The sequence below is a fragment of the Ranitomeya imitator genome, chromosome 6 (assembly GCF_032444005.1).
Source record: "Ranitomeya imitator isolate aRanImi1 chromosome 6, aRanImi1.pri, whole genome shotgun sequence".
In the NCBI taxonomy this organism is placed as follows: domain Eukaryota; kingdom Metazoa; phylum Chordata; class Amphibia; order Anura; family Dendrobatidae; genus Ranitomeya; species Ranitomeya imitator.
This window is the reverse complement of record NC_091287.1, coordinates 241,433,512-241,454,912: the sequence shown is the minus strand read 5'-3', so window position 1 is coordinate 241,454,912 and position 21,401 is coordinate 241,433,512. Positions and strand designations below refer to the sequence as shown.

Sequence of the window (21,401 nt, the reverse complement as noted above, 5' to 3'; positions counted from 1 at the left end):
CACTGTCCTGGCCCCTATCTTGTAATAATGTCCATTGTCCTGGCCCCTATCTTGTAATAATGTCCTCCGTCCTGGCCCCTATCTTGTAATAATGTCCTCCGTCCTGGCCCCTATCCTGTAATAATGTCCACTGTCCTGGCCCCTATCCTGAAATAATGTCCACTGTCCTGACCCCTATCCTGTAATAATGTCCACTGTCCTGACCCCTATCCTGTAATAATGTCCACTGTCCTGGCGCTCATTCTTCTTACCTGTCCTGCTCCCACGGCAAGCAGTATCTTCGCCCTCCCTCATAGCCAGCGCAGAGCGGCGGACAGCACATGGTTACCGGTGACGTGCTGGCGACATCTGCTGCTGGCCTTGGATTGGGCAATGGCCCGCTGTATAGTGACTGCAGTGCAGGAAGTCAGAGGACATATATACTTCACCTGAAGCCGCACTGGCGTCTGCGAGTCCCCCGACTCCATGGGTCCTCTGCGATCACGATCATTACACCCTTGGTACACACATACTGTAAAAAGGAACAAGTATTAATCTTACCCTTAGTATTCTTCACCAGAGGATGGATAATAACTCATTTCTGAATAATAAAATGATTGGTCGCCATTTACCAATCCAACCTATACAATGAAAAAGAAAGTTCAGTTTAACATGTGATGGTTCAAGAAACTTTTAAGTATATGTTCTAGAAAAGATGTGCATTGTCATACATTTTTACTATGTTCTATGAAGAGCTGAAGAATTTTTCATTTCAGCAGCTACTTAACGTCACAAAACGTATCAGTCAACACTGAAGCACAGCTTTTGTTAGCGTGCTGATTTATCGGCTATTACTGCCCATTCCAGTCTATTCTAGAATACAATTTAAGTCTGTAAGAAATATGTAATACTATATTAAAGGGACTCTGTCACCAGGTTTCTGCTACTCCATCTGGGAGTAACACAATATAGGCACAGAGACCCTGATTTCAGCTATGTATTACTTACTTTACTGGTTGCAAACATGTGTTATTTGCTGCAGATCTTCCAGTGCTCTAATGCTGAGCCCTGTATAACCCCGCCCACACCACTGATTGGCAGCTGTGTACACTGTGCATAAGCAAAGCTGCCAATCAGTGGAGGGGGTGTGGTTGGACTATCTGGCAGCAGACCAAGTAGTCCTCCAGTAATAAATTTCCTTCTGATAAAACAGGCATTTTATAAAAATGACACGAAGCAGCCCAGTAAGTGGCACATCATAGAAATCAGGGTCTCTGCCCCTATATTATGCTGCTCTCAGATTAGGTAGCAAAAACTGGTGACAGATCCCCTTTAAAAAATGCTGAAATATAGAAAGTCTTATATAAAATGTTGGTGCTTTAGTTCTCGCTAGTATGATTGGATCGTTTGGTTCTGGCTTCATTTCCTCAATCCTGAATTGCTAAATTCACTTTCACATACTTTGAGGAGTTAGTTGAGTGCATGAGCCCAATTGCATGGCTTGTCCTCTTTCTGACTCTTGTGAATATTGTGGCCAGCGCGTCCATACTGAAAGCCTAGCTGTAAGCCATAGACGGCCCCGTGTTTATACTGTATATACAATGCACAGCTGGGAATGGATTTCACATACACTGGAACAGAAAACAGATGTTAATATGCCGCTTGCTGCAGACGTATACTTTCCCATATATTTCGCTTATTTTCGCTGAGTGAGGGAAGCCATCCTCTGGACAGTGTATATTATCATTGCTATTGATGGGACCTTTAAATCAAGTGTCCAACTCTTCATGTACGGAACAGAAATGACGTCTCAAGCACTTCTTACAGTTCTTATGTTTTCACAATGCAGGAGAAGATGTCTTCCTGAAGAAGTTATATAAAGCGCAAGAGTCCAACTCCAGCAATTCGGAATACTCCTCGTTCCTAAACCGCTGCTTTATCTGCCGTGTGCGCTGCCTATTGGACAGCACTTCTGGATTCCTGGTGAGCCGGGTCGGGAATAGAAGGGCTAGAGGAAATGAAGAAATGACTCCCATGTAGCATATTTATAAAATGATACCCACACAGAGCATGTATGATATATAGAAATATCCGTAAAAGTGTGACCTGACATCCTGCGCTCTCCGTACATGTGACCTTAGGCACAGAACAAATATTAGTAATACTCAGCGTCCAAGACGTGGGCTGTGTTCATACTCCTTGAACTTCTGCTATAGAAACCTTAAGTACACAAGTTTTACTATAGGCAGGAATCAGTACCTCTACTCATCCCCCTGACGGTTCACACCTTGCATGGATTCAGCCACACAAACACATCTCCCTAATATTGTTATCCCTGCTACATTTCACAAATGCAGGAGAACAATACATCAGCCCTGTATGAGAATCCCCTTAATGCCTCATTTACGGAGGAAGGATCATGCTGTCATACATGATGAAGTTTATATGGACTTGAACCGATCATTAAAAGCTTAAACAATGTTACTAACACATAATAAGTCATCCTTAATTGAAATCTGCATCGTTTGCTTAAAGGGAAAGTATATGGTAATTGGTCTATCTAAATGACAGTTTGTCACAATGGCATACAAGGCTGACTTTATCTGTGTAAGGCCCCTTTCACACATCGTTTATTTGCCATCAGTCACAATCCGTTGGCTTGACGGATCGACGGATCCGTCGCAGATTGTGAAAAACTGATGCAACGGATCTGGTTTTTGGACAGACCCGACTAGCGGATCTGGCTAATTGGATCGGAGCATGCTCAGTTAAAATCCGTCACCAGATTCCGTCATTTGACGGATCCGGCGCCATAGGCTTCCATTCCAGCAAATGACGGACGGCGATGGATCCATTTTTTCAACGTACACAAAAACGTTACTTTGTCCGTTGTCTCTGGCCGCCGGACAAACAATTTTTGACGGATGAAACGTGAGGCCATCGCAATCCATCGCTAATCCAAGTCCATGAGAAAAAAACGGATCCTGCGGCACCAGTCGCCGGATCCGTTTTTTTTTTTCAAAATTCGACGGATTGCGACTGATGGCAAAAAACTGATGTGTGAAAGGGGCCTAATCTTTATAGACAACTAATAGACTCTATTATTTGATTTTTTGCTACCTAATCTGAGAGCAGCATAATATAAATGCAGAGACCCTGATTCCTGCAATGTGCCACTTACTGGGCTGCTTAGTGTAGTTTTTAGAAAAATCACTGTTTTATCAGCAGGGCATTTTCACTGGAGGACTACTTGGCCGGCTGCAAGGCCACGCCCCCTCCACTGATTGGCAGCTTTCTGCCTATGCACTGTGTATACAGAAAGCTGCCAATCAGTGGTGTGGGTGGGGAAATACAGAGACCTAGTAGATCTGCAATGGATATTCAAACCTACAGCAGGCAGTTCAGTAAGTGAAACATCACTTGAATCAAGGTCTCTGTCCCTACATCATGCTGCTCTCCTGCGGGGCAGTAAAAACCTGGTGACAGATTCTCTGTTTAATTAAAAGTTACCTCGATCCAAAATGTTAAATTTCGATAATATATTTTAAACTTTGGTTTTCTTGTATGAACATTTTATTTTTTTCCATCAGAGATTCTTGAGCAGAGAATATGCAATAGTAATCTGGCAGAGCCGTATAGCAGCAGTCAGTGTAAATCAATGTAGGTCGCTCCGCAGTGATTATGATAAGTGACATAAAGATCTAGATATATGGTGGAGAATTCGATCCACCATACATTTTCTGTTGTGGTCAAGGTGTGACTCTCATACTAATCCGACATGTATTCTGTGCTGCCACTCTGCCCAGCAATGTATCACACTGTGGTTAGCAGCATTTATAGCTCTGAAGAAATCCTATTTACAAGGTGAATGACATTAGCTGCCCATATTGGTGAAGAACGTCTCCATTTCCTGCAGCCTTATCACTAACAAACGCCGAAAAGAGCTGTGACTGCAGGTAACCCCACCACCCCACCACCCCAAATGGCACACAGCAACTTGGATCTGAAAAGTTAGTTGTTTGATGGAACCTTCCTGTGTGTCCATGCCATAATCACCAATAATAGTATTTCTCTGAGTCCTTGGCCAAGTGGACGGCAATCGCATGTAGTGATGGCAAGTCGGCTGTAGTGGTGCCCAGCAAACCTCAATGATAGCAATATGAAAAATCCCATGATCAGTAGTAAAGCTGAGGCACTTACCTATCTGTAGATGTCTGTATTGCCAAGCATCATGGATCAGAACCACAAGAGAATCATTCTTCCCTCCCTCAGGCCTACTGTAGACTTGCCCAGACGCATGCTTTTCTTATATTTTTCTTTAGCCTTGGGAAATCATGCATCTATGGACGCAAGATGGCCATAGGACAGTTTCGAAAACTACTCCTATAAAGCTGCTTGTCGATATTTGGAAATAACAAGACAATTTATATGCTATAGGGTTTTGTACTAACTCAGCTGTGGTTGCGTTAAGCACAGGAAGCAGTTTCAGTAAAATGTCCAGGCTGGTTTACTAGAACTTCATAAACCACTCAGCATAAGCATATAAAAGAACAGCTTTTAAGGCACAAAGTGATAAAAAGCCCAGAAAATAACCGGTCCATTTAGTAAAGTGGATTCACCCACTCACTCGGGTCAGTGTCCTTCAGCAAACACACTGGAGGCCTCCTCACAGACACTGAATGGGATATTTGGCCTCCATTTTATCTAACAAACCACACCCCCGGGGTGGGGATATGTGAGCAGTCATTCCCACCCATCTCTTTGTTGCACGCAAAACCCAGCCCTGATATGCCCTATTAACTCTCTCAGCACCATGCGTGCTGGAGCATGCTTTACTGGGCTTACATCACCGAAACGACCAAATTCAATGATACATATCTTCCCTCAAGGACCTGTCCGGCGGCCATCTTACAATGCCGTTATATTGCATAGCTACTATTATGTTAAATTGGGTGCAAAAAAATGAATCAGGGCATCCTCCATATCACAGTTATGTACCTGTAACTCGGTGACTATCACGGGTTGTGAAAATAGATATTGGTTGCCTTAAGTCAGGTTAACTGTGGATCCAATAAAAAGCAGGTTATCATTCAAGAGACAATCCCTTTAATAAGGCATTATTGTGCGCTGTGGGGATTCGCCGGTTTCGGACCCGGGACCGGAGTGTATGTATGACTTATACATACTCCCGGCCAGTGGGCGCAGCCTCTGTACACAGGGAAGGATTCCTGCCCGTAGTTACCATACGGAGAGAATCACATGTAATATTCATTTATGTCGTTTGTTGAAAGTACAGTTCCCATTCATAACGAACTTATAGGCGCAATTCCAGGCTTTCGCCCAATAAAAGTATCGGGTCACATTTTTGCTGAACCTTGTATCAAAAATACATGGTTAATTATGTGGATTAGTATATTCAGTTTTAGAAAGAAAGCAACAGTAAAATACTAAAATCCCACACTGTATATTGTACATTGTAATGCTAAACTTGCAAACCGTGTTTACTTTCCATGTATCTTCATAAGAAACAAAAAAAAACATACTTTCCATGTGAGTAATAAGAACGTGCTCCGCTCTGGCATGGATCTTGCTCCATAATAAACAAGCATTTCATGTGGTTTAGAAAGGCAAATGGTGTGCCTCGAACTAACATTCATGGTATACGCCAGCCAGGCCTAATTCCAGGTCCATGGCGGAGCGGGTGAATGTGCCCGTATCAGTTAGCCACCACCAATAAGCAGCTGGTAAATGGTTTATAGAAAGTATCAATGGAGACCTCTGTCCAGACAAAAAGGGAACATATCGCCCCTAAATTCTGCCTCCAATCTATCAGTTCCCATGCACGTGGGTGATGTTCCTTTCTCCGCACTTACACTATGTGCTACCTTTTGCCAATTCGACATCTTTCTATAGACATAAAACTAAATATGTGAATGATTAGAAACCACTCCTTCCAATATTTTTGGGGGGAATTCTGAGGGAGTCCTCAATTATCTACTGTCTCCTAATTGTATCAAGCATGAATGTATGAAACCTTTAGATTCCAATATGATCGCTTTATTTACTTTCTAAATACCATTAATGGGAATGTAAAATATGCAAAGTCTCCCCCCATAGGGGAACATTATGCAATAGCCCCACCTACTGGTCAAGTAAGGTAACAAATGGGAAAGGCGAGTATGTTGTGCATATGGGACTGCTATAATGTGCATTTCGGGGGCTCAATATTTCTGTACATTTCTAATAGTATATACCCAACTGAATACATGCTGAAGACACGGTAGTATGCATAGAGCAGAAAATGAGGTTTTGATTAAGTTTCACATCCTTTTGTTACTAACCTGTTCCCTGGTAATATCTTTTATGTGGTGCAGACAATGCAGTTTGAAGGTAAGCTGAAGTTCCTCTCTGGACAGAAGAAGAAGGCATCTCCAGGAACAAGTGTCCCACCACAGATGGCATTGTTCTGCATAGTCGTGCCACTTCTGCTTCCCCCTATCACAGAGATGAAAATGAAGAGCGTGCTTATGAGGACACAGAAAAAACCTGGTGCGCCTTCCAACACCGGAAACACGTAAATCACATTATTTTTATCCAATATAATAATCATTAATAAAGTATTTTGCTCTATATTTTTTTAATGGAACCGTCCGTGTCCCCAAATGCTATTAACCTGCAGATATATGGTCAGTCTGTCACCGCTCCATGAAAGCCTCTATGCCTGAGAATCGGCAGCTCCTGAGAAGAATAAAGTTCATTTTCTCCAGGTAGCCGCGCATTCAGTAAGGCACATCGACAGCATTGTAGCGCTAGTACCCTGCAGATTCATCCTATATCTCCAGGGTTGTGTCCGGGAACGTGTATTAACAAAACAGAACACATGGCCGTGTAGTCGAGAAATACAAGTTCATGCATACCTTCATGGCCCCAAAGCTATGTTCCAACACAGAGAAAACGCCTTTACAAAATATATGTGTCACACTCCTATTCCAGGCTCTGGGCCCTGCTCCTTACACCACTGCTCGCTGATGTTTCTTGGGGCCACTTGCAAAGCCCAACGTGGAGCGCAAGGCAGTCCAGCGGGCAGGGGTGTAAGGAGTCCAGACCCCGGGACTGGTGTGTAACAGTACACAAATGGGCCTGGGAGTGCACCGGGGAGGACTGAGGCTCAGCGGGCTGAGCATCCGGAGTATTTCCCACCTAGCACCATCCTCCTCTGTTGTATTTGCCTTTTTGGGCCGCCGCTACATTATATGCATTGCTTCTAGAATTTTCTGTTGCGTTCATATCTGGGATGGCATGTTCAGTACATGATGCATTTGCCCACATATGGAAAAGTATGCCGACCCAAGCATGAATGGAGCATGAGCGAGATTTTACACGCAATACCCATAGAGAGGGCCGTCCAACAGAGGAGGGTTTGCTCGATGAGGAATACTGCAATGCGTCACTGGCCCCCGATGAACTTCCAGGCTCAAGTGCGTACATTTTCTAAACAGAAAGTTTGGGGCCAGTCAGAAATGCATCAATGTTTTAACTCAGGAAGCGTTCCGAAATCAATGTTTTATGGAATAACCATGATTTTTAATCACAGCTTTCATGCGTCTTGGCATGCTTTCCACCAGTCTTTCACACTGCTTCTGGGGCAAAAATGTAAGCAGTTCTTCTTTGTTTGACGGCTTGTGACTATCCATCATCCTCTTGATTACATTCCAGAGGTTTTCAATGGGGTTCAGGTCTGGAGATTGGGCTGCCCATGACAGGGTTTGATGTGGTGGGCTCTTAATTTTTGCCAGAGCTGTATATATATTCCATATATACATTGCATTGCATATATTGCTTTTCCAAAAGACTGATACAGATCTTTTGGAAATGCATTTCATGTGATGATTTGATGCCTAGTGTTCTCTTGTATCATTGAGATACTCCTATAATGGTTTTGTAGGTGTAATTCTACACACCTACTCAGTATTGTGGGTATGGATACGTGCGTCTGTCTAATTGTGGTTTCAGTGCTTTTAATGTTGATTTGAATAAAGGTTAACTTTTAGAGTGTGCACCCATTTTTTTTCTTCTTCTATAGTATAGGCGATCAAAAAAATCACAGGATCAAGTCCCCCGAGGGGACTAATAACTAAGTTTATAAAGTAATTTGAGTATAAAATTTTATATATATATATATATATATATATATATATATATATATATATATACATATATATATATATATATATATATATATATATATATAAATTTTATTTTTTTTTACATTTAATTATTAGTCTCCTTGGGGGACTTGAAGCTGTGATTTCTTGATCGCCTATACAATAGAACAAGTGGGTGAACACTCTAAAGCTTAACCTTTACTCAAATGAACATTAAAAACAATGAAGCCACAATTACAGACACACGTATCCATACCCACAATACTGAGTGGGTGTGGAGAATTGCACCTACAAAACCACTAGACGCGTGTCTTCATGATACAAGAGAACACTAGACATTAAATGAAATGCATTTCCAGAAGACCTGTATTAGTCACCCTACTACACATACAGTAATCACTAAAGGGAATGAATAACCACATTAATAGATATAAAAATAGTCATTCTTGTAGCTGAATGGCATAGAGGTAACTTGCATCTCTATTACCACTTATGTTGTACCATTATAAGGTAGTCCAGTTTGTGATGGGGTGTGTGACAGAGCCGGCAGGAACAGCAGGCTGGTGGACAATTCAAAAACCTACATTATGACTGGGAGACTATTACATCAAACATAGATAGGATTCCTTAGAGTCTGCAATATGGCCGCACAAAAGGAAAAAATCAGAGGGCGCCCCTCAGTAATCCGATGCCAAGGAAAATGCAACAACAGTCCATAGACCAGTTCCTCAAATCCAGCATTATGGACAAGACATGGCAATCACATGTGGCAACTGATCTCCCATTTCTAATAGTCCATACACTGGCACCGGGACCTGGCTACAAAAACAGCTCCTAGCTCTTCACAGGTCTCAACACCAACTAACAGACCAAACATGTGGCTTATTGTTCTACTTCTCTTGGAGTCAGCCCCCTGGATGTGAAGAAGTGTTTACACCCACACCCTTAAACATCAGGTACATTTATCTTGGAGGGAAAGAATGTCCCAGAAGGCCAGTCTCCAGCCAGTCTGAAAACTTGGGTATCATCAAGCCCCCTGCAGAGAGGAGCAAAGACACACATGCCCCCTACCAGATGCAGGACAGGACATGCTAATTGTCATGCTGCTACAGTGCAGTACAGCGCATCCTCCACCAGGGGGAGTTTGAGAGGGAAGTGAGACTGCACACTCAGAGCAGCAGCACAGATGCCACCAAGTGGCGAGAGAGTGGTCAGACAAGCTGAATCAAAGCACGAGATAGCACAACAGAACAAAAGGATTAGACAAGATGGATAGTCAGGACGTAGGTAAAGATCAGTAAACCAGAATGGGCAATATACGGTACAATAGGGACAAACAGTAACAGAGTCAATAGCCAAGCCAGGAGGCAGAAGTGCATCCAAATACGAGCCAAGTCCAAAACCAGAGAATCAAGCCAAAAAACAGAGAAACACTGGGAAAGGGGCAGACAGAAGGAGTCAACAGACACAGGGCAAGTCAGGGATTACAACAGGACAGATCAAGAGCTACCAGAGTCAGGTTCACACACCGAAGGCAGAACTATAGCTGACACTGCCAGCAGGATACCTCGGAGCCAAATAGCACACGTGAACCCAGAATGAGGCAGAGCAAAGTAAACCCTTGACATGATCCACCTGGAAAAAAGGGCATACAGGATTAAACCCTGGAACGGATCATGACACTAATGTAGGAATGATTATAGTATAGTCCATGAAAACAGACTGGGGGTGACAATGTGTTACAACCCCTTCCCCCCTCAACTTGTGTACAGACAGGGGACCTCAACAGGTCACTTGTCAAGTACATGTACATGGCTGACATGACTCAGGGCTCCTCCTGTGTAGACAATCCATCAGCATTTTAGTGTTGGTTTCCTCTTCTATATAATATTGTAAAGTTATAGGGTTGAAGTGCCGGGCTCCATTTAACATCCTCTTTGGATTAAACTCTGCTTCCTGAACCCACAAATTGACATTGTAGATCTCTCACATCATTTTCTAGGAGAATATCTGCAGGCAGGCCACACTTCACCCCACCCACGCATTGCTTAACCCCCAAAGCCAAAGTCAAAATCAACCCTTGCTTTTGGGATATTCCTCCATTGGCCAACAGCTAATTCAATGGTAATCCCAGGTCATTGCTGTATCACCTCTGGCTGAACCACTCTGGGATCGGCTGTAGCAGGAAATGCCCCAGAGTCACAAAAACCAAGAACATTCTGACCATCCAGCACAGCCTCCTGTAAGTGCTTTCTTTGATGATTAGAGGAACTTGTGGCTTGGTATCTCACCCCATAAAACCCTAATGATCAAACGGGTTCCTGAGTCATTTGGCAAGTTAACTGAGTGGTGACACCTCTTCCTCCATTGTAGTTTGCTGTAGATAATTAATAGCCGATTTGGTGCAGGGTCATTCCTCAATCGACCATGAGGACAGGTGTTTTATAGATGCCCAGGCTGCCCACATCGGTAAAAATTGTGCTGTGTGGCACCACTTCCCATTTGCATTTTGGAGAAGGAGGTAAGGGAACTTGGAAGCTGATATCTATATGAAAGTGCATGAGATAGTTGTTGGGGTTGAGGACGACTCCTCCACTAGATAGCTAGGCATGTGACCTGCAGATGCCTGGGATGTCCACAACCATAAAATCATCTCTCTACTACTTTCTCAACTTATCGCATTCCAGAGTATGAGGTAGGACTAACTGCAATGTGATTCACTAATGCGTTGGGGAACACTCGCTTGGCACGGGATTTAAGCACTCAGGAACGGTTTTTCCACGTAAACAGTCTTATTCGGTTTATTAGACATCATAAACCATAACCATAACACAAGCAGTTCATTACAGTTCATTATATACATCAACAGAGCACTTTAACCACCGACAGTCTGTTCCAGTGGCAGATACGTCTCTGCCCGTAACCCCTTGTTATCTGGAGTTACCTTAGAGGCGCTCCGGCTCCACACACTGACTCCTGCAAGTCCTAGTTCACAGGGGGGAAACTGCCGCACTTTGATCACCGTCCTTGTGACCAGCGCGCCTTGGATACTCCAGACCTGCAGTAGGAACTGTAGCTTCCCCAACACAGAAGCCGTCACAGGCTCTGTAGATGCAGCCTCTCTGTGTGCTTTCAGGAAGTCCATTCACAGGCACTTAAAACACACAGGCCATCAGTCCATGGTCTCACCAGGTGCTTGCAGGACTCCAGTCCACTCCAGGACAATCCAACACCCTGACCATTCCAGGACTCACTCTCACCAGGTGCTTGCAGGACTCCAGTCCATCCCAGGACAATCCAACACCCTGAGCAGCCAGGTCCACGGTCTTTCTAAGTGCTTCCAGGATGTCTCCTTCTCCCAGGAGACTCCAACACAGACCTGACCTTGCACATGGACCATACAGATCCAAACACTCTCCTACTCCTACTGTGACCAAACCCTGGTCACATTATGTACCTTGCAACCACACCCACAGGTGAGGTATGGATCACATGGGCTGGTCACGTGATACTGACATCACTGCAGGTCCTCAAAACACCCACACCTCCCACAGGAAAAAAAGGGGTACAGTGAGCACCCTCACCCAGTGGTGAGGTATGTGGGTAACCATTCCCTCCCATCTCTCATAGCTACCCGCAACCAGGACTCAGATTCACTAAACAACATGTTAGTGCCCATGTGCACCAAAGACCAAATGCTTCGGGTGGCATTGCAGGGAGCAGCTCCCCATATCAAGGGAGGCTTACAGTGCAGAAGACCTCCTCCTCTGCGACACATACCGGCCCTTCACCACAATGCCGGACACTGTCTCAATATCCCCAATACGCCTCCATGCGTGTCCTGGGGAGCACATACAGCGCCCTGTTGTGAATTCTGTTGTCGGGCTCCCTCCTGTGGTCATGAATGGTACTTCGGCTGGTTCTGTCCATGGACTTCCTCTGGTGGGTGTTTCTGAGTTTCACAGGTGACTAGGTTAATTCGTTAGCTGCTGGTCTATTTAACTCCACTTAGATCTTTGCTCTATGCCACCTGTCAATGTTCCAGTATTGGTCTAGTTCACTCCTGGATCGTTCTTGTGACCTGTCTTCCCATCAGAAGCTAAGTTCCAGCTTGTATTTCTTTGGTTTTCTATTTTTCTGTCCAGCTTGCTATTTAATTTGTTGTCTTGCTTGCTGGAAGCTCTGGGACGCAGAGGGAGCGCCTCCGCACCGTGAGTCGGTGCGGAGGGTCTTTTTGCGCCCTCTGCGTGGTCTTTTGGTAGGTTTTTGTGCTGACCGCAAAGTAACCTTTCCTATCCTCGGTCTGTTCAGTAAGTCGGGCCTCACTTTGCTAAATCTATTTCATCTCTGTGTTTGTATTTTCATCTTTACTCACAGTCATTATATGTGGGGGGCTGCCTTTTCCTTTGGGGAATTTCTCTGAGGCAAGGTAGGCTTTATTTTTCTATCTTCAGGGCTTGCTAGTTTCTTAGGCTGTGCCGAGTTGCATAGGGAGCGTTAGGCGCAATCCACGGCTATTTCTAGTGTGTTTGATAGGTTTAGGGATTGCGGTCAGCAGAGTTCCCACGTCCCAGAGCTCGTCCTTATTATCAGTAACTATCAGGTCATTCCGTGTGCTCTTAACCACCAGGTCCATTATTGTCCTGACCACCAGGTCATAACAGCGCCCCCTATCTGTAACAGGGGTCACTCATCACATGGTCTAGTGGGGCAGTGAACATTTTGGGACTGAAGGACAATGGGCCTCCGGTGGTCGGATGCTGGTAGTCTTTTCTCCATCCACCAGTAGCATTTTCCACTGAGGCTTGATGGTGAGAACCTCATCAGCTAAAGCAGCAGCTTGTTCAACTGTTGCGGATTTTCTCTGAAGCACCCATTCCCTGATCTCAGTAGGGCATTTGACAAAGAACTGTTCTTTTAGGATGACCTGGATGATGGTCTCTCGAGTTGAGGCCCCCTCTCCCTCCAGCCAGCAATGGCACGCCTGTTTGATCCGTCTTTTGGTAGGTTTTTGTGCTGACCGCAAAGTAACCTTTCCTATCCTCGGTCTGTTCAGTAAATCGGGCCTCACTTTGCTAAATCTATTTCATCTCTGTGTTTGTATTTTCATCTTTACTCACAGTCATTATATGTGGGGGGCTGCCTTTTCCTTTGGGGAATTTCTCTGAGGCAAGGTAGGCTTTATTTTTCTATCTTCAGGGCTTGCTAGTTTCTTAGGCTGTGCCGAGTTGCATAGGGCATTTGACAAAGAACTGTTCTTTTAGGATGACCTGGATGATGGTCTCTCGAGTTGAGGCCCCCTCTCCCTCCAGCCAGCAATGGCACGCCTGTTTGATCCTATGGCCATACATTTTAACAGAGCCTTCCCTGTTACAGGCTAAAAAGCGGAACTGAGTCCTGTATGTGTCTGGAGTTACTGCATAATTTTCCAGATTGGTTTCTTAAAGGGAACCTGTCACCCCGAAAATCGCGGGTGAGGTAATCCCACCGGCATCAGGGGCTTATCTGCAGCATTCTGTAATGCTGTAGATAAGCCCCCGATGTTACCTGAAAAAGGAGAAAAAGACGTTAGATTATACTCACCCAGGGGCGGTCCCGCTGCTGGTCAGGTCGGATGGGCGTCTCTGGTCCGCTGCGGTGCCTCCTATCTTCTTTCCATGACGTCCTCTTCTGATCTTCAGCCACGGCTCCGGCGCAGGCGTACTTTGTTCTGCCCTGTTGAGGGCAGACAAAGTACTGCAGTGCGCAGGCGCCGGGCCTCTGACCTTTCCGGCGCCTGCGCACTGCAGTACTATCTTCTGCCCTCAAGAGGGCAGAGCAAAGTACGCCTGCGCCGGAGCCGTGGCTGAAGATCAGAAGAGGACGTCATGGAAAGAAGATAGGAGGCACCGCAGCGGACCAGAGACGCCCATCCGACCTGACCAGCAGCGGGACCACCCCTGGGTGAGTATAATCTAACGTCTTTTTCTCCTTTTTCAGGTAACATCGGGGGCTTATCTACAGCATTACAGAATGCTGCAGATAAGCCCCTGATGCCGGTGGGATTACCTCACCCGCGATTTTCGGGGTGACAGGTTCCCTTTAATGTTCTCATACTTGCAGTTTCACCTAGGGTCCATAGCTTGATGTGCTTCCGCAGCTCCACCCTCTATGAGCCCCACCAGTTGTTTGACCCACTCCATTTCTGGAACTTCCATTTACTGACATTGGTGTTTAAAGTCTTGGAAGAATCCCACAATGTCCCCTGATGCCTCAATAAACAGCTTAAAGTCCTATTGTGACACTCTTGGAGATTTCTTCATGGTGGGCGTTGTGGTGAATGTCTGCTTGGAGCTTCCAGCTGCTTCCACAGCGAGTTCATGAGCTGTTTGAATGCCCTCCCATTTATCTTCTATGGTGGCTTCATCCCCAATCAATGCAACCTCCTTCTCATATCATACAACCCACTGAATTTTCAGGGCATTTACCTCCAGATCATGTCTTTCCTCCAATTGCTCTAGGAATCCCTCTCGAGTGCCATCTTGAAGGCTAATCGTTCCAAAATCTCAATTAGTTTATCTTTGGACAGTTCTTTGTAACTGATCAATAATTTACAAGCCTTTATTTGTAGGTTCTCCACAGTCCAATTCCTGTATTTTTAGATACTGGTTCCATTTGTTGCCGGGCTGCTGTTCTCCATTCCCCCTACTCTGATGTCTCCACTGCCAACCAGTTTGTGATGGGGCAGGTCATAGAGTAGACAGGGATAGCAGACCGGTAAACAATCCAAAGGACCTTTATTGGGTTTGGGAAAATATAACACCAAACATAGATTCCCCAGTGTCTGTAATGTGGCCATACAAAAGGAACAAATCCGGGAGCACCACCCAGTAATCCAATGCCAAAGAAAATGCAACAACAGTTGCTCAAATCCAGCAGGGTAGGCAAGACATCACTATGCCACTTGGCAAGCTTCAATCTTCAATCTCAAATAGTCCATACACTGGCATCAAGACCTGGCCGTAGCAACAGATCCTAGAGCATCACACATAACAAGGGAAGGTTTTAGTTTGGGGGCACCCCTACTAGGAATTGGTAATAAAGGTAATGTAATAAAGGTTAAGTTTTAGGGTTCAGCCATATTTTCCAGTTCTGTGGCATTTGAGCTAACCCTAGAGTGGAGTTTACTCAAGCTACTGATACTATTATTTGAATCAATCACTTAGATACTGCAGTACTGAAGTCTAATGCAGAATTATTTGCCTCCCATAAAGCCTGGCCACAGACAGGGCTTCAAAAGAATAAAACCATGGCAGCTATTGAAGCCTACAGTGGCCCCCTCCTTCTGCCATAGTACATAGATTCTGGAGTCCTGGCCTCAATGTTGGAGGCTTTTAAATCCTGCTTTTACACTGAACAACAGTATTTAAGGGGTTAATATGTTGTGATCTGAGCTTGCTCTGATGGTAGCAGTTACACTCAGGTGCAGGCTATGTAACAAAACCAGGACTGTATGGAACCCCTTGTACAGCTGTGCTCAAAAGTTTACATACCAAAGCAGAATTCTTGCTTTCTTTGCCTTTTTTCAGAGAATATGAATGAAAACACTTAAACTTTTTCTCCACTCATACTACTGTATTTTCTCTTTTTAAATCAGTGACAACTCAAAACATCCAAATGACCCTGATCAAAAGTTCACATACCCCATTTCTTAATACCATGTATTGCCCCCCTCTAACATCAATGACAGCTTGAAGTCTTTTGTTGTAGTTGTGGATGAGGTTCTTTATTTTCTCAGATAGTAAAGCTGTCCCCTCTTCTTGGCAAAAAGGCTCCAGTTCCTGTAAATTCCAGGGCTGTCTAGCATGAATTTCGCATTTGAGATCCCCACAGAGTGGCTGAAAGATTTTGAGGTCAGCAGACTGAGATGGCCACTCCAGAACCTTCACTTTGTTCTGCTGTAGCCAATGACAGGCCGACTTGTGTTTTGGATTGATTTCATGTTGGAACGTCCAAGTGCGTCCCATGCGCAGCTTCAGGGCTGATGAGTGCAAATTTGCCCCCAGTATTTGCTGATAACATGCTGCATTCATCTTTCCTTCAACTTTGACCAAGTTTCCTGTGCCTTTGTAGCTCACACATCCCCAAAACATCAGCGATCCACCTCTCTGTTTTACAGTAGGAATAGTATTTCTTTCATCATAGGCCTTGTTGACCTCTCTCCAAATGTAACATTTATGGTTGTGGCAAAAAGTTAAATTTTGGTCTCATCATTCCAAATTACCTTGTTCCAGAAGTTTTGAGGCTTGTGTCTGTTCTGTTTTTTGTATTGTAGGTGAGATACTTTGTGGCATTTATGGAGTAATAGCTTTCTTCTGGTGACTCAACTGGATCGCCCCCAGACACAGGGCCACGGGTTCTCGGTACCGGGCCTCTCTGGTTCGGTTCTGAGGCTGTCACGGTGGCTAGACCCGGTCCGCGACCCTGCTAAGGGGCGTCCAATGAAGGTGGTAGTACAGTCTGTCAGGGGTTCGTGACGCCACCTGTGGTGTTCGGTCAGGGTGACCAATGCTGCTGTGGGGTCAACTGGGGTGATGGAATGGCAGCTGGATGGTGTAACTTCCCACAGGTGAAGTATGTCCCCAGAGCTTCCCAGTAAGGTGGATGGTGATGGTGTGAGGTGCAGGCAATAACGAGAACACAGGGTTGCAGTCTCTTTACCTCTTTACTGTAGGCTTCAGGATCCTCAATCCAGAGAACGTTTAACAGGGCTATCAGAGACCGGCCGGTCCGATGGGCACATCCAGAGTTTCCTTCGCAGATGGAAATCGTTGCCTACCACTAGCACCTGTGTGTTGTAGTCCTACCCTGCTGAGCATTCGGAATAGTCCTCACAACTAGAGTTGAGCGACCTTGACCTTTTTAGAGTCGAGCCGGGTTTTGCGAAACCCGACTATGTCCAAAGTCGGGTCGAGTGAAATCGGCCGATTATGACGTAAAGTCGGGATCGACCGAAACACGAAACCCAATGCAAGTCAATGGGGCAGCATAGTCGGCAGTGAGTGGGGGCCAGGAAAACACCTAGAGTGGCCATTTTAATGTCAAAACCATCCATTCTTCTTAATGAAGCTTGTCAAGCGTAATTTACCTTATAATAATTGGAAGGCATTTGAAATTGGGGGTCATTTGGCTAAAGTTGTGGGGGGTAGGGCTGGTTCAAGTAATTAGTGGGCCCAGGAAATCTGGACCACGTCACGGCAGTGGAGCAGGGAGAGGTAAGTATTTCAACTTTGCAAGTGCTGTGAACCTGAGCAAGCAGGGGGGGCCCACTCGTTGGCATTGGCACTGGCACAGGGCCCCTCAAAGTACAGCGGTGTGTTTGCACGGCGGGGGCGCCTCCCACCGGCAGCAACACTTTTGCGTACTATGAGAGGCCCTGTGCCAGTGACGTCGCCAACTAGTATTCCTCCCCCCACCTGATGAAGGAACCTGCACTTTCATCTGCACCTTCCTCTTTGTCCCCGTGTAAGGTGGTATGGTATGCGGGAAGAGCAACCTGACTTTCAGCAGGGTCACAATGTTGTTGTGTAGCGTGCACGGGGAATGTTGCGTTATGGGTCAATGTACCAGCAGACTCATCTATCACTGGCTGGGCAATGGGCACGATGAAGTGGAAACACAGATATAGGCCCAAAGAAGAAAGTGGGCTAAATGCAGTTCAAAATTGGTAACACAGGAATAACCAGGGGGCATTGCAGTGGAGGACAACTGGAATGAGAGGCTGACACAGAGAGTAGGGCCAAATCAGTAAGTAGTCGAAATGCAGTTCAAAATTGGCAACCGTAGTAAACAGGCGGCACAGCTTTGTTCAGTGGAGGAGAACAGCAAGGAGTGGCAGACACCGATAGTAGGCCCCAAACCAACTAGTACGCCAAATGCAGTTGTTCCATTTAACCACAATTTAATGAGAGCCTGAAGATAGAAGCTCAGGAAAGGCAACCTGGGGAACACCTTGGAGTGTAACACACCATCTCTCTCCACCCCATACCCATTTTGTATGGCCTAATGCAGTGTACTTTTCTACAACTACTAAACGAGAGTCGGAAGACCGAAGCAATGGCAAGGAAACCTGGGGAACACCTTAGAGTGTAACACACCCTCTCTCTACACCCCATACCCAATTTGAAGGCCTAATGCAGTGTAGTTTCCAAGAACTACTAAACGAGAGCCGGAAGATCGAAGCTCAGGAAAGGCAACCTGGGGAACACCTTGGAGTGTAACACACCCTCTCGCTACACCCCATACCCAATTTGAAGGCCTAATGCAGCGTAGTTTCCAACAACTACTAAACGAGAGCCGGAAGATCGAAGCTCAGGAAAGGCAACCTGGGGAACACCTTGGAGTGGAACACACCATCTCTCTACACCCCATACCCAATTTGAAGGCCTAATGCAGAGTAGTTTCCAAGAACTACTAAACGAGAGCCGGAAGATCGAAGCTCAGGAAAGGCAACCTGGGGAACACCTTGGAGTGTAACACAACGTCTCTCTACACGACGGAAGGGCTGATTCTTAGGAAGGAAGGCTGTTGGAAATAAGCATTGCGCGTCCGAGGGTGATTATATTCTTATTAGGTATATACTCACCCTCGGACGCGCCCTGCTTCTTTATTTGGAATGAATGTTTATTTGCAATGTGGTGTTGACTTTCTCTATTATTTTGGTAATTAATGATTTTATTATTTTCATTATTTTGCATCTTCTCGGCAATAATATAAAGAAGACGCGACAGGACAACACTCGGTGGATGCCATATGTGTGTTTTCAATTTAAAAAAACTTTCAGTTAACTACTTGCAGGAGAAAGTAATTGTAGCTGGTGGCCATTTTTAGTACTGTACCAGATTAGAGTTGTGTGTTTGTTTTTAATGTTAAAATGTCTGCATTTGATATCTCACCAGTATTTTCTTTTTTATAAGCAAAATACTTATTTTTATATTTTCTGATGTTGGTTCCAGGGGTACACGGCCAGCAGTGCCCTGGTCAGTGTAGTAGTAGTTGAAAGAATGGACCGCAGACAGGCATCGAAGGCCTAAAATAATAACACATGGCTGTAGGCAATTTTAAATTGGTTCCAGGGGTACACGGACAGCAGTGGTGTGGTCAGTGGAGGCCTAGTGGAAGGAGTGACCGCAGACAGGCATCGAAGGCCTAAAATAATAACACATGGCTGTAGGCAATTTTAAATTGGTTCCAGGGGTACACGGACAGCAGTGGTGTGGTCAGTGGAGGCCTAGTGGAAGGAGTGACCGCAGACAGGCATCGAAGGCCTAAAATAATAACACATGGCTGTAGGCAATTTTAAATTGGTTCCAGGGGTACACGGGCAGCAGTGACCTGGTCAGTGTAGTAGTAGTTGAAAGAATGGACCGCAGACAGGCATCGAAGGCCTAAAATAAAAAAATTGGGCTGGCTGTAGGCAATTTTAAATTGGTTCCAGGGGTACACGGGCAGCAGTGACCTGGTCAGTGTAGTAGTAGTTGAAAGAATGGACCGCAGACAGGCATCGAAGGCCTAAAATAAAAAAATTGGGCTGGCTGTAGGCAATTTTAAATTGGTTCCAGGGGTACACGGGCAGCAGTGGTGTGGTCAGTGGAGGCCTAGTGGAAGGAGTGACCGCAGACAGGCATCGAAGGCCTAAAATAATAACACATGGCTGTAGGCAATTTTAAATTGGTTCCAGGGGTACACGGGCAGCAGTGGTGTGGTCAGTGGAGGCCTAGTGGAAGGAGTGACCGCAGACAGGCATCGAAGGCCTAAAATAATAACACATGGCTGTAGGCAATTTTAAATTGGTTCCAGGGGTACACGGGCAGCAGTGACCTGGTCAGTGTAGTAGTAGTTGAAAGAATGGACCGCAGACAGGCATCGAAGGCCTAAAATAAAAAAATTGGGCTGGCTGTAGGCAATTTTAAATTGGTTCCAGGGGTACACGGGCAGCAGTGACCTGGTCAGTGTAGTAGTAGTTGAAAGAATGGACCGCAGACAGGCATCGAAGGCCTAAAATAAAAAAATTGGGCTGGCTGTAGGCAATTTTAAATTGGTTCCAGGGGTACACGGGCAGCAGTGACCTGGTCAGTGTAGTAGTAGTTGAAAGAATGGACCGCAGACAGGCATCGAAGGCCTAACATAACAAACTTGGGCTGGCTGTAGGCACTTTTAAATTGGTTCCAGGGGTACACGGGCAGCAGTGGTCTGGTCAGTGGAAGTCTAGTGGAAGGAGTGACCGCAGACAGGCATCGAAGGCCTAAAATAATAACACATGGCTGTAGGCAATTTTAAATTGGTTCCAGGGGTACACGGACAGCAGTGGTGTGGTCAGTGGAGGCCTAGTGGAAGGAGTGACCGCAGACAGGCATCGAAGGCCTAAAATAATAACACATGGCTGTAGGCAATTTTAAATTGGTTCCAGGGGTACACGGGCAGCAGTGACCTGGTCAGTGTAGTAGTAGTTGAAAGAATGGACCGCAGACAGGCATCGAAGGCCTAAAATAAAAAAATTGGGCTGGCTGTAGGCAATTTTAAATTGGTTCCAGGGGTACACGGGCAGCAGTGACCTGGTCAGTGTAGTAGTAGTTGAAAGAATGGACCGCAGACAGGCATCGAAGGCCTAAAATAAAAAAATTGGGCTGGCTGTAGGCAATTTTAAATTGGTTCCAGGGGTACACGGGCAGCAGTGACCTGGTCAGTGTAGTAGTAGTTGAAAGAATGGACCGCAGACAGGCATCGAAGGCCTAAAATAAAAAAATTGGGCTGGCTGTAGGCAATTTTAAATTGGTTCCAGGGGTACACGGGCAGCAGTGACCTGGTCAGTGTAGTAGTAGTTGAAAGAATGGACCGCAGACAGGCATCGAAGGCCTAAAATAAAAAAATTGGGCTGGCTGTAGGCAATTTTAAATTGGTTCCAGGGGTACACGGGCAGCAGTGGTGTGGTCAGTGGAGGCCTAGTGGAAGGAGTGACCGCAGACAGGCATCGAAGGCCTAAAATAATAACACATGGCTGTAGGCACTTTTAAATTGGTTCCAGGGGTACACGGGCAGCAGTGGTCTGGTCAGTGGAAGTCTAGTGGAAGGAGTGACCGCAGACAGGCTTCGAAGGCCTAACATAACAAAATTGGGCTGGCTGTAGGCACTTTAAATTGGTTCCAGGGGTACATGGGCAGCAGTGTATGGTCAGTGGAAGTCTAGTGGAAGGAGTGACGGCAGACAGTCTTCGAAGGC

General features: G+C 45.5%; 1 protein-coding gene across 1 annotated transcript in view; it reads left to right on the top strand.

The window, feature by feature from the left end:
- The window catches only part of AHRR (aryl hydrocarbon receptor repressor), a 576,129-nt gene that overhangs the window by 491,326 nt on the left and 63,402 nt on the right, over window positions 1-21,401 (top strand). The window contains exons 7-8 of the mRNA XM_069730527.1: window positions 1,829-1,962; window positions 6,354-6,553. Coding sequence (XP_069586628.1) covers window positions 1,829-1,962; window positions 6,354-6,553 — 334 coding nt within the window. The remainder of the gene's footprint in view (window positions 1-1,828; window positions 1,963-6,353; window positions 6,554-21,401) is intronic.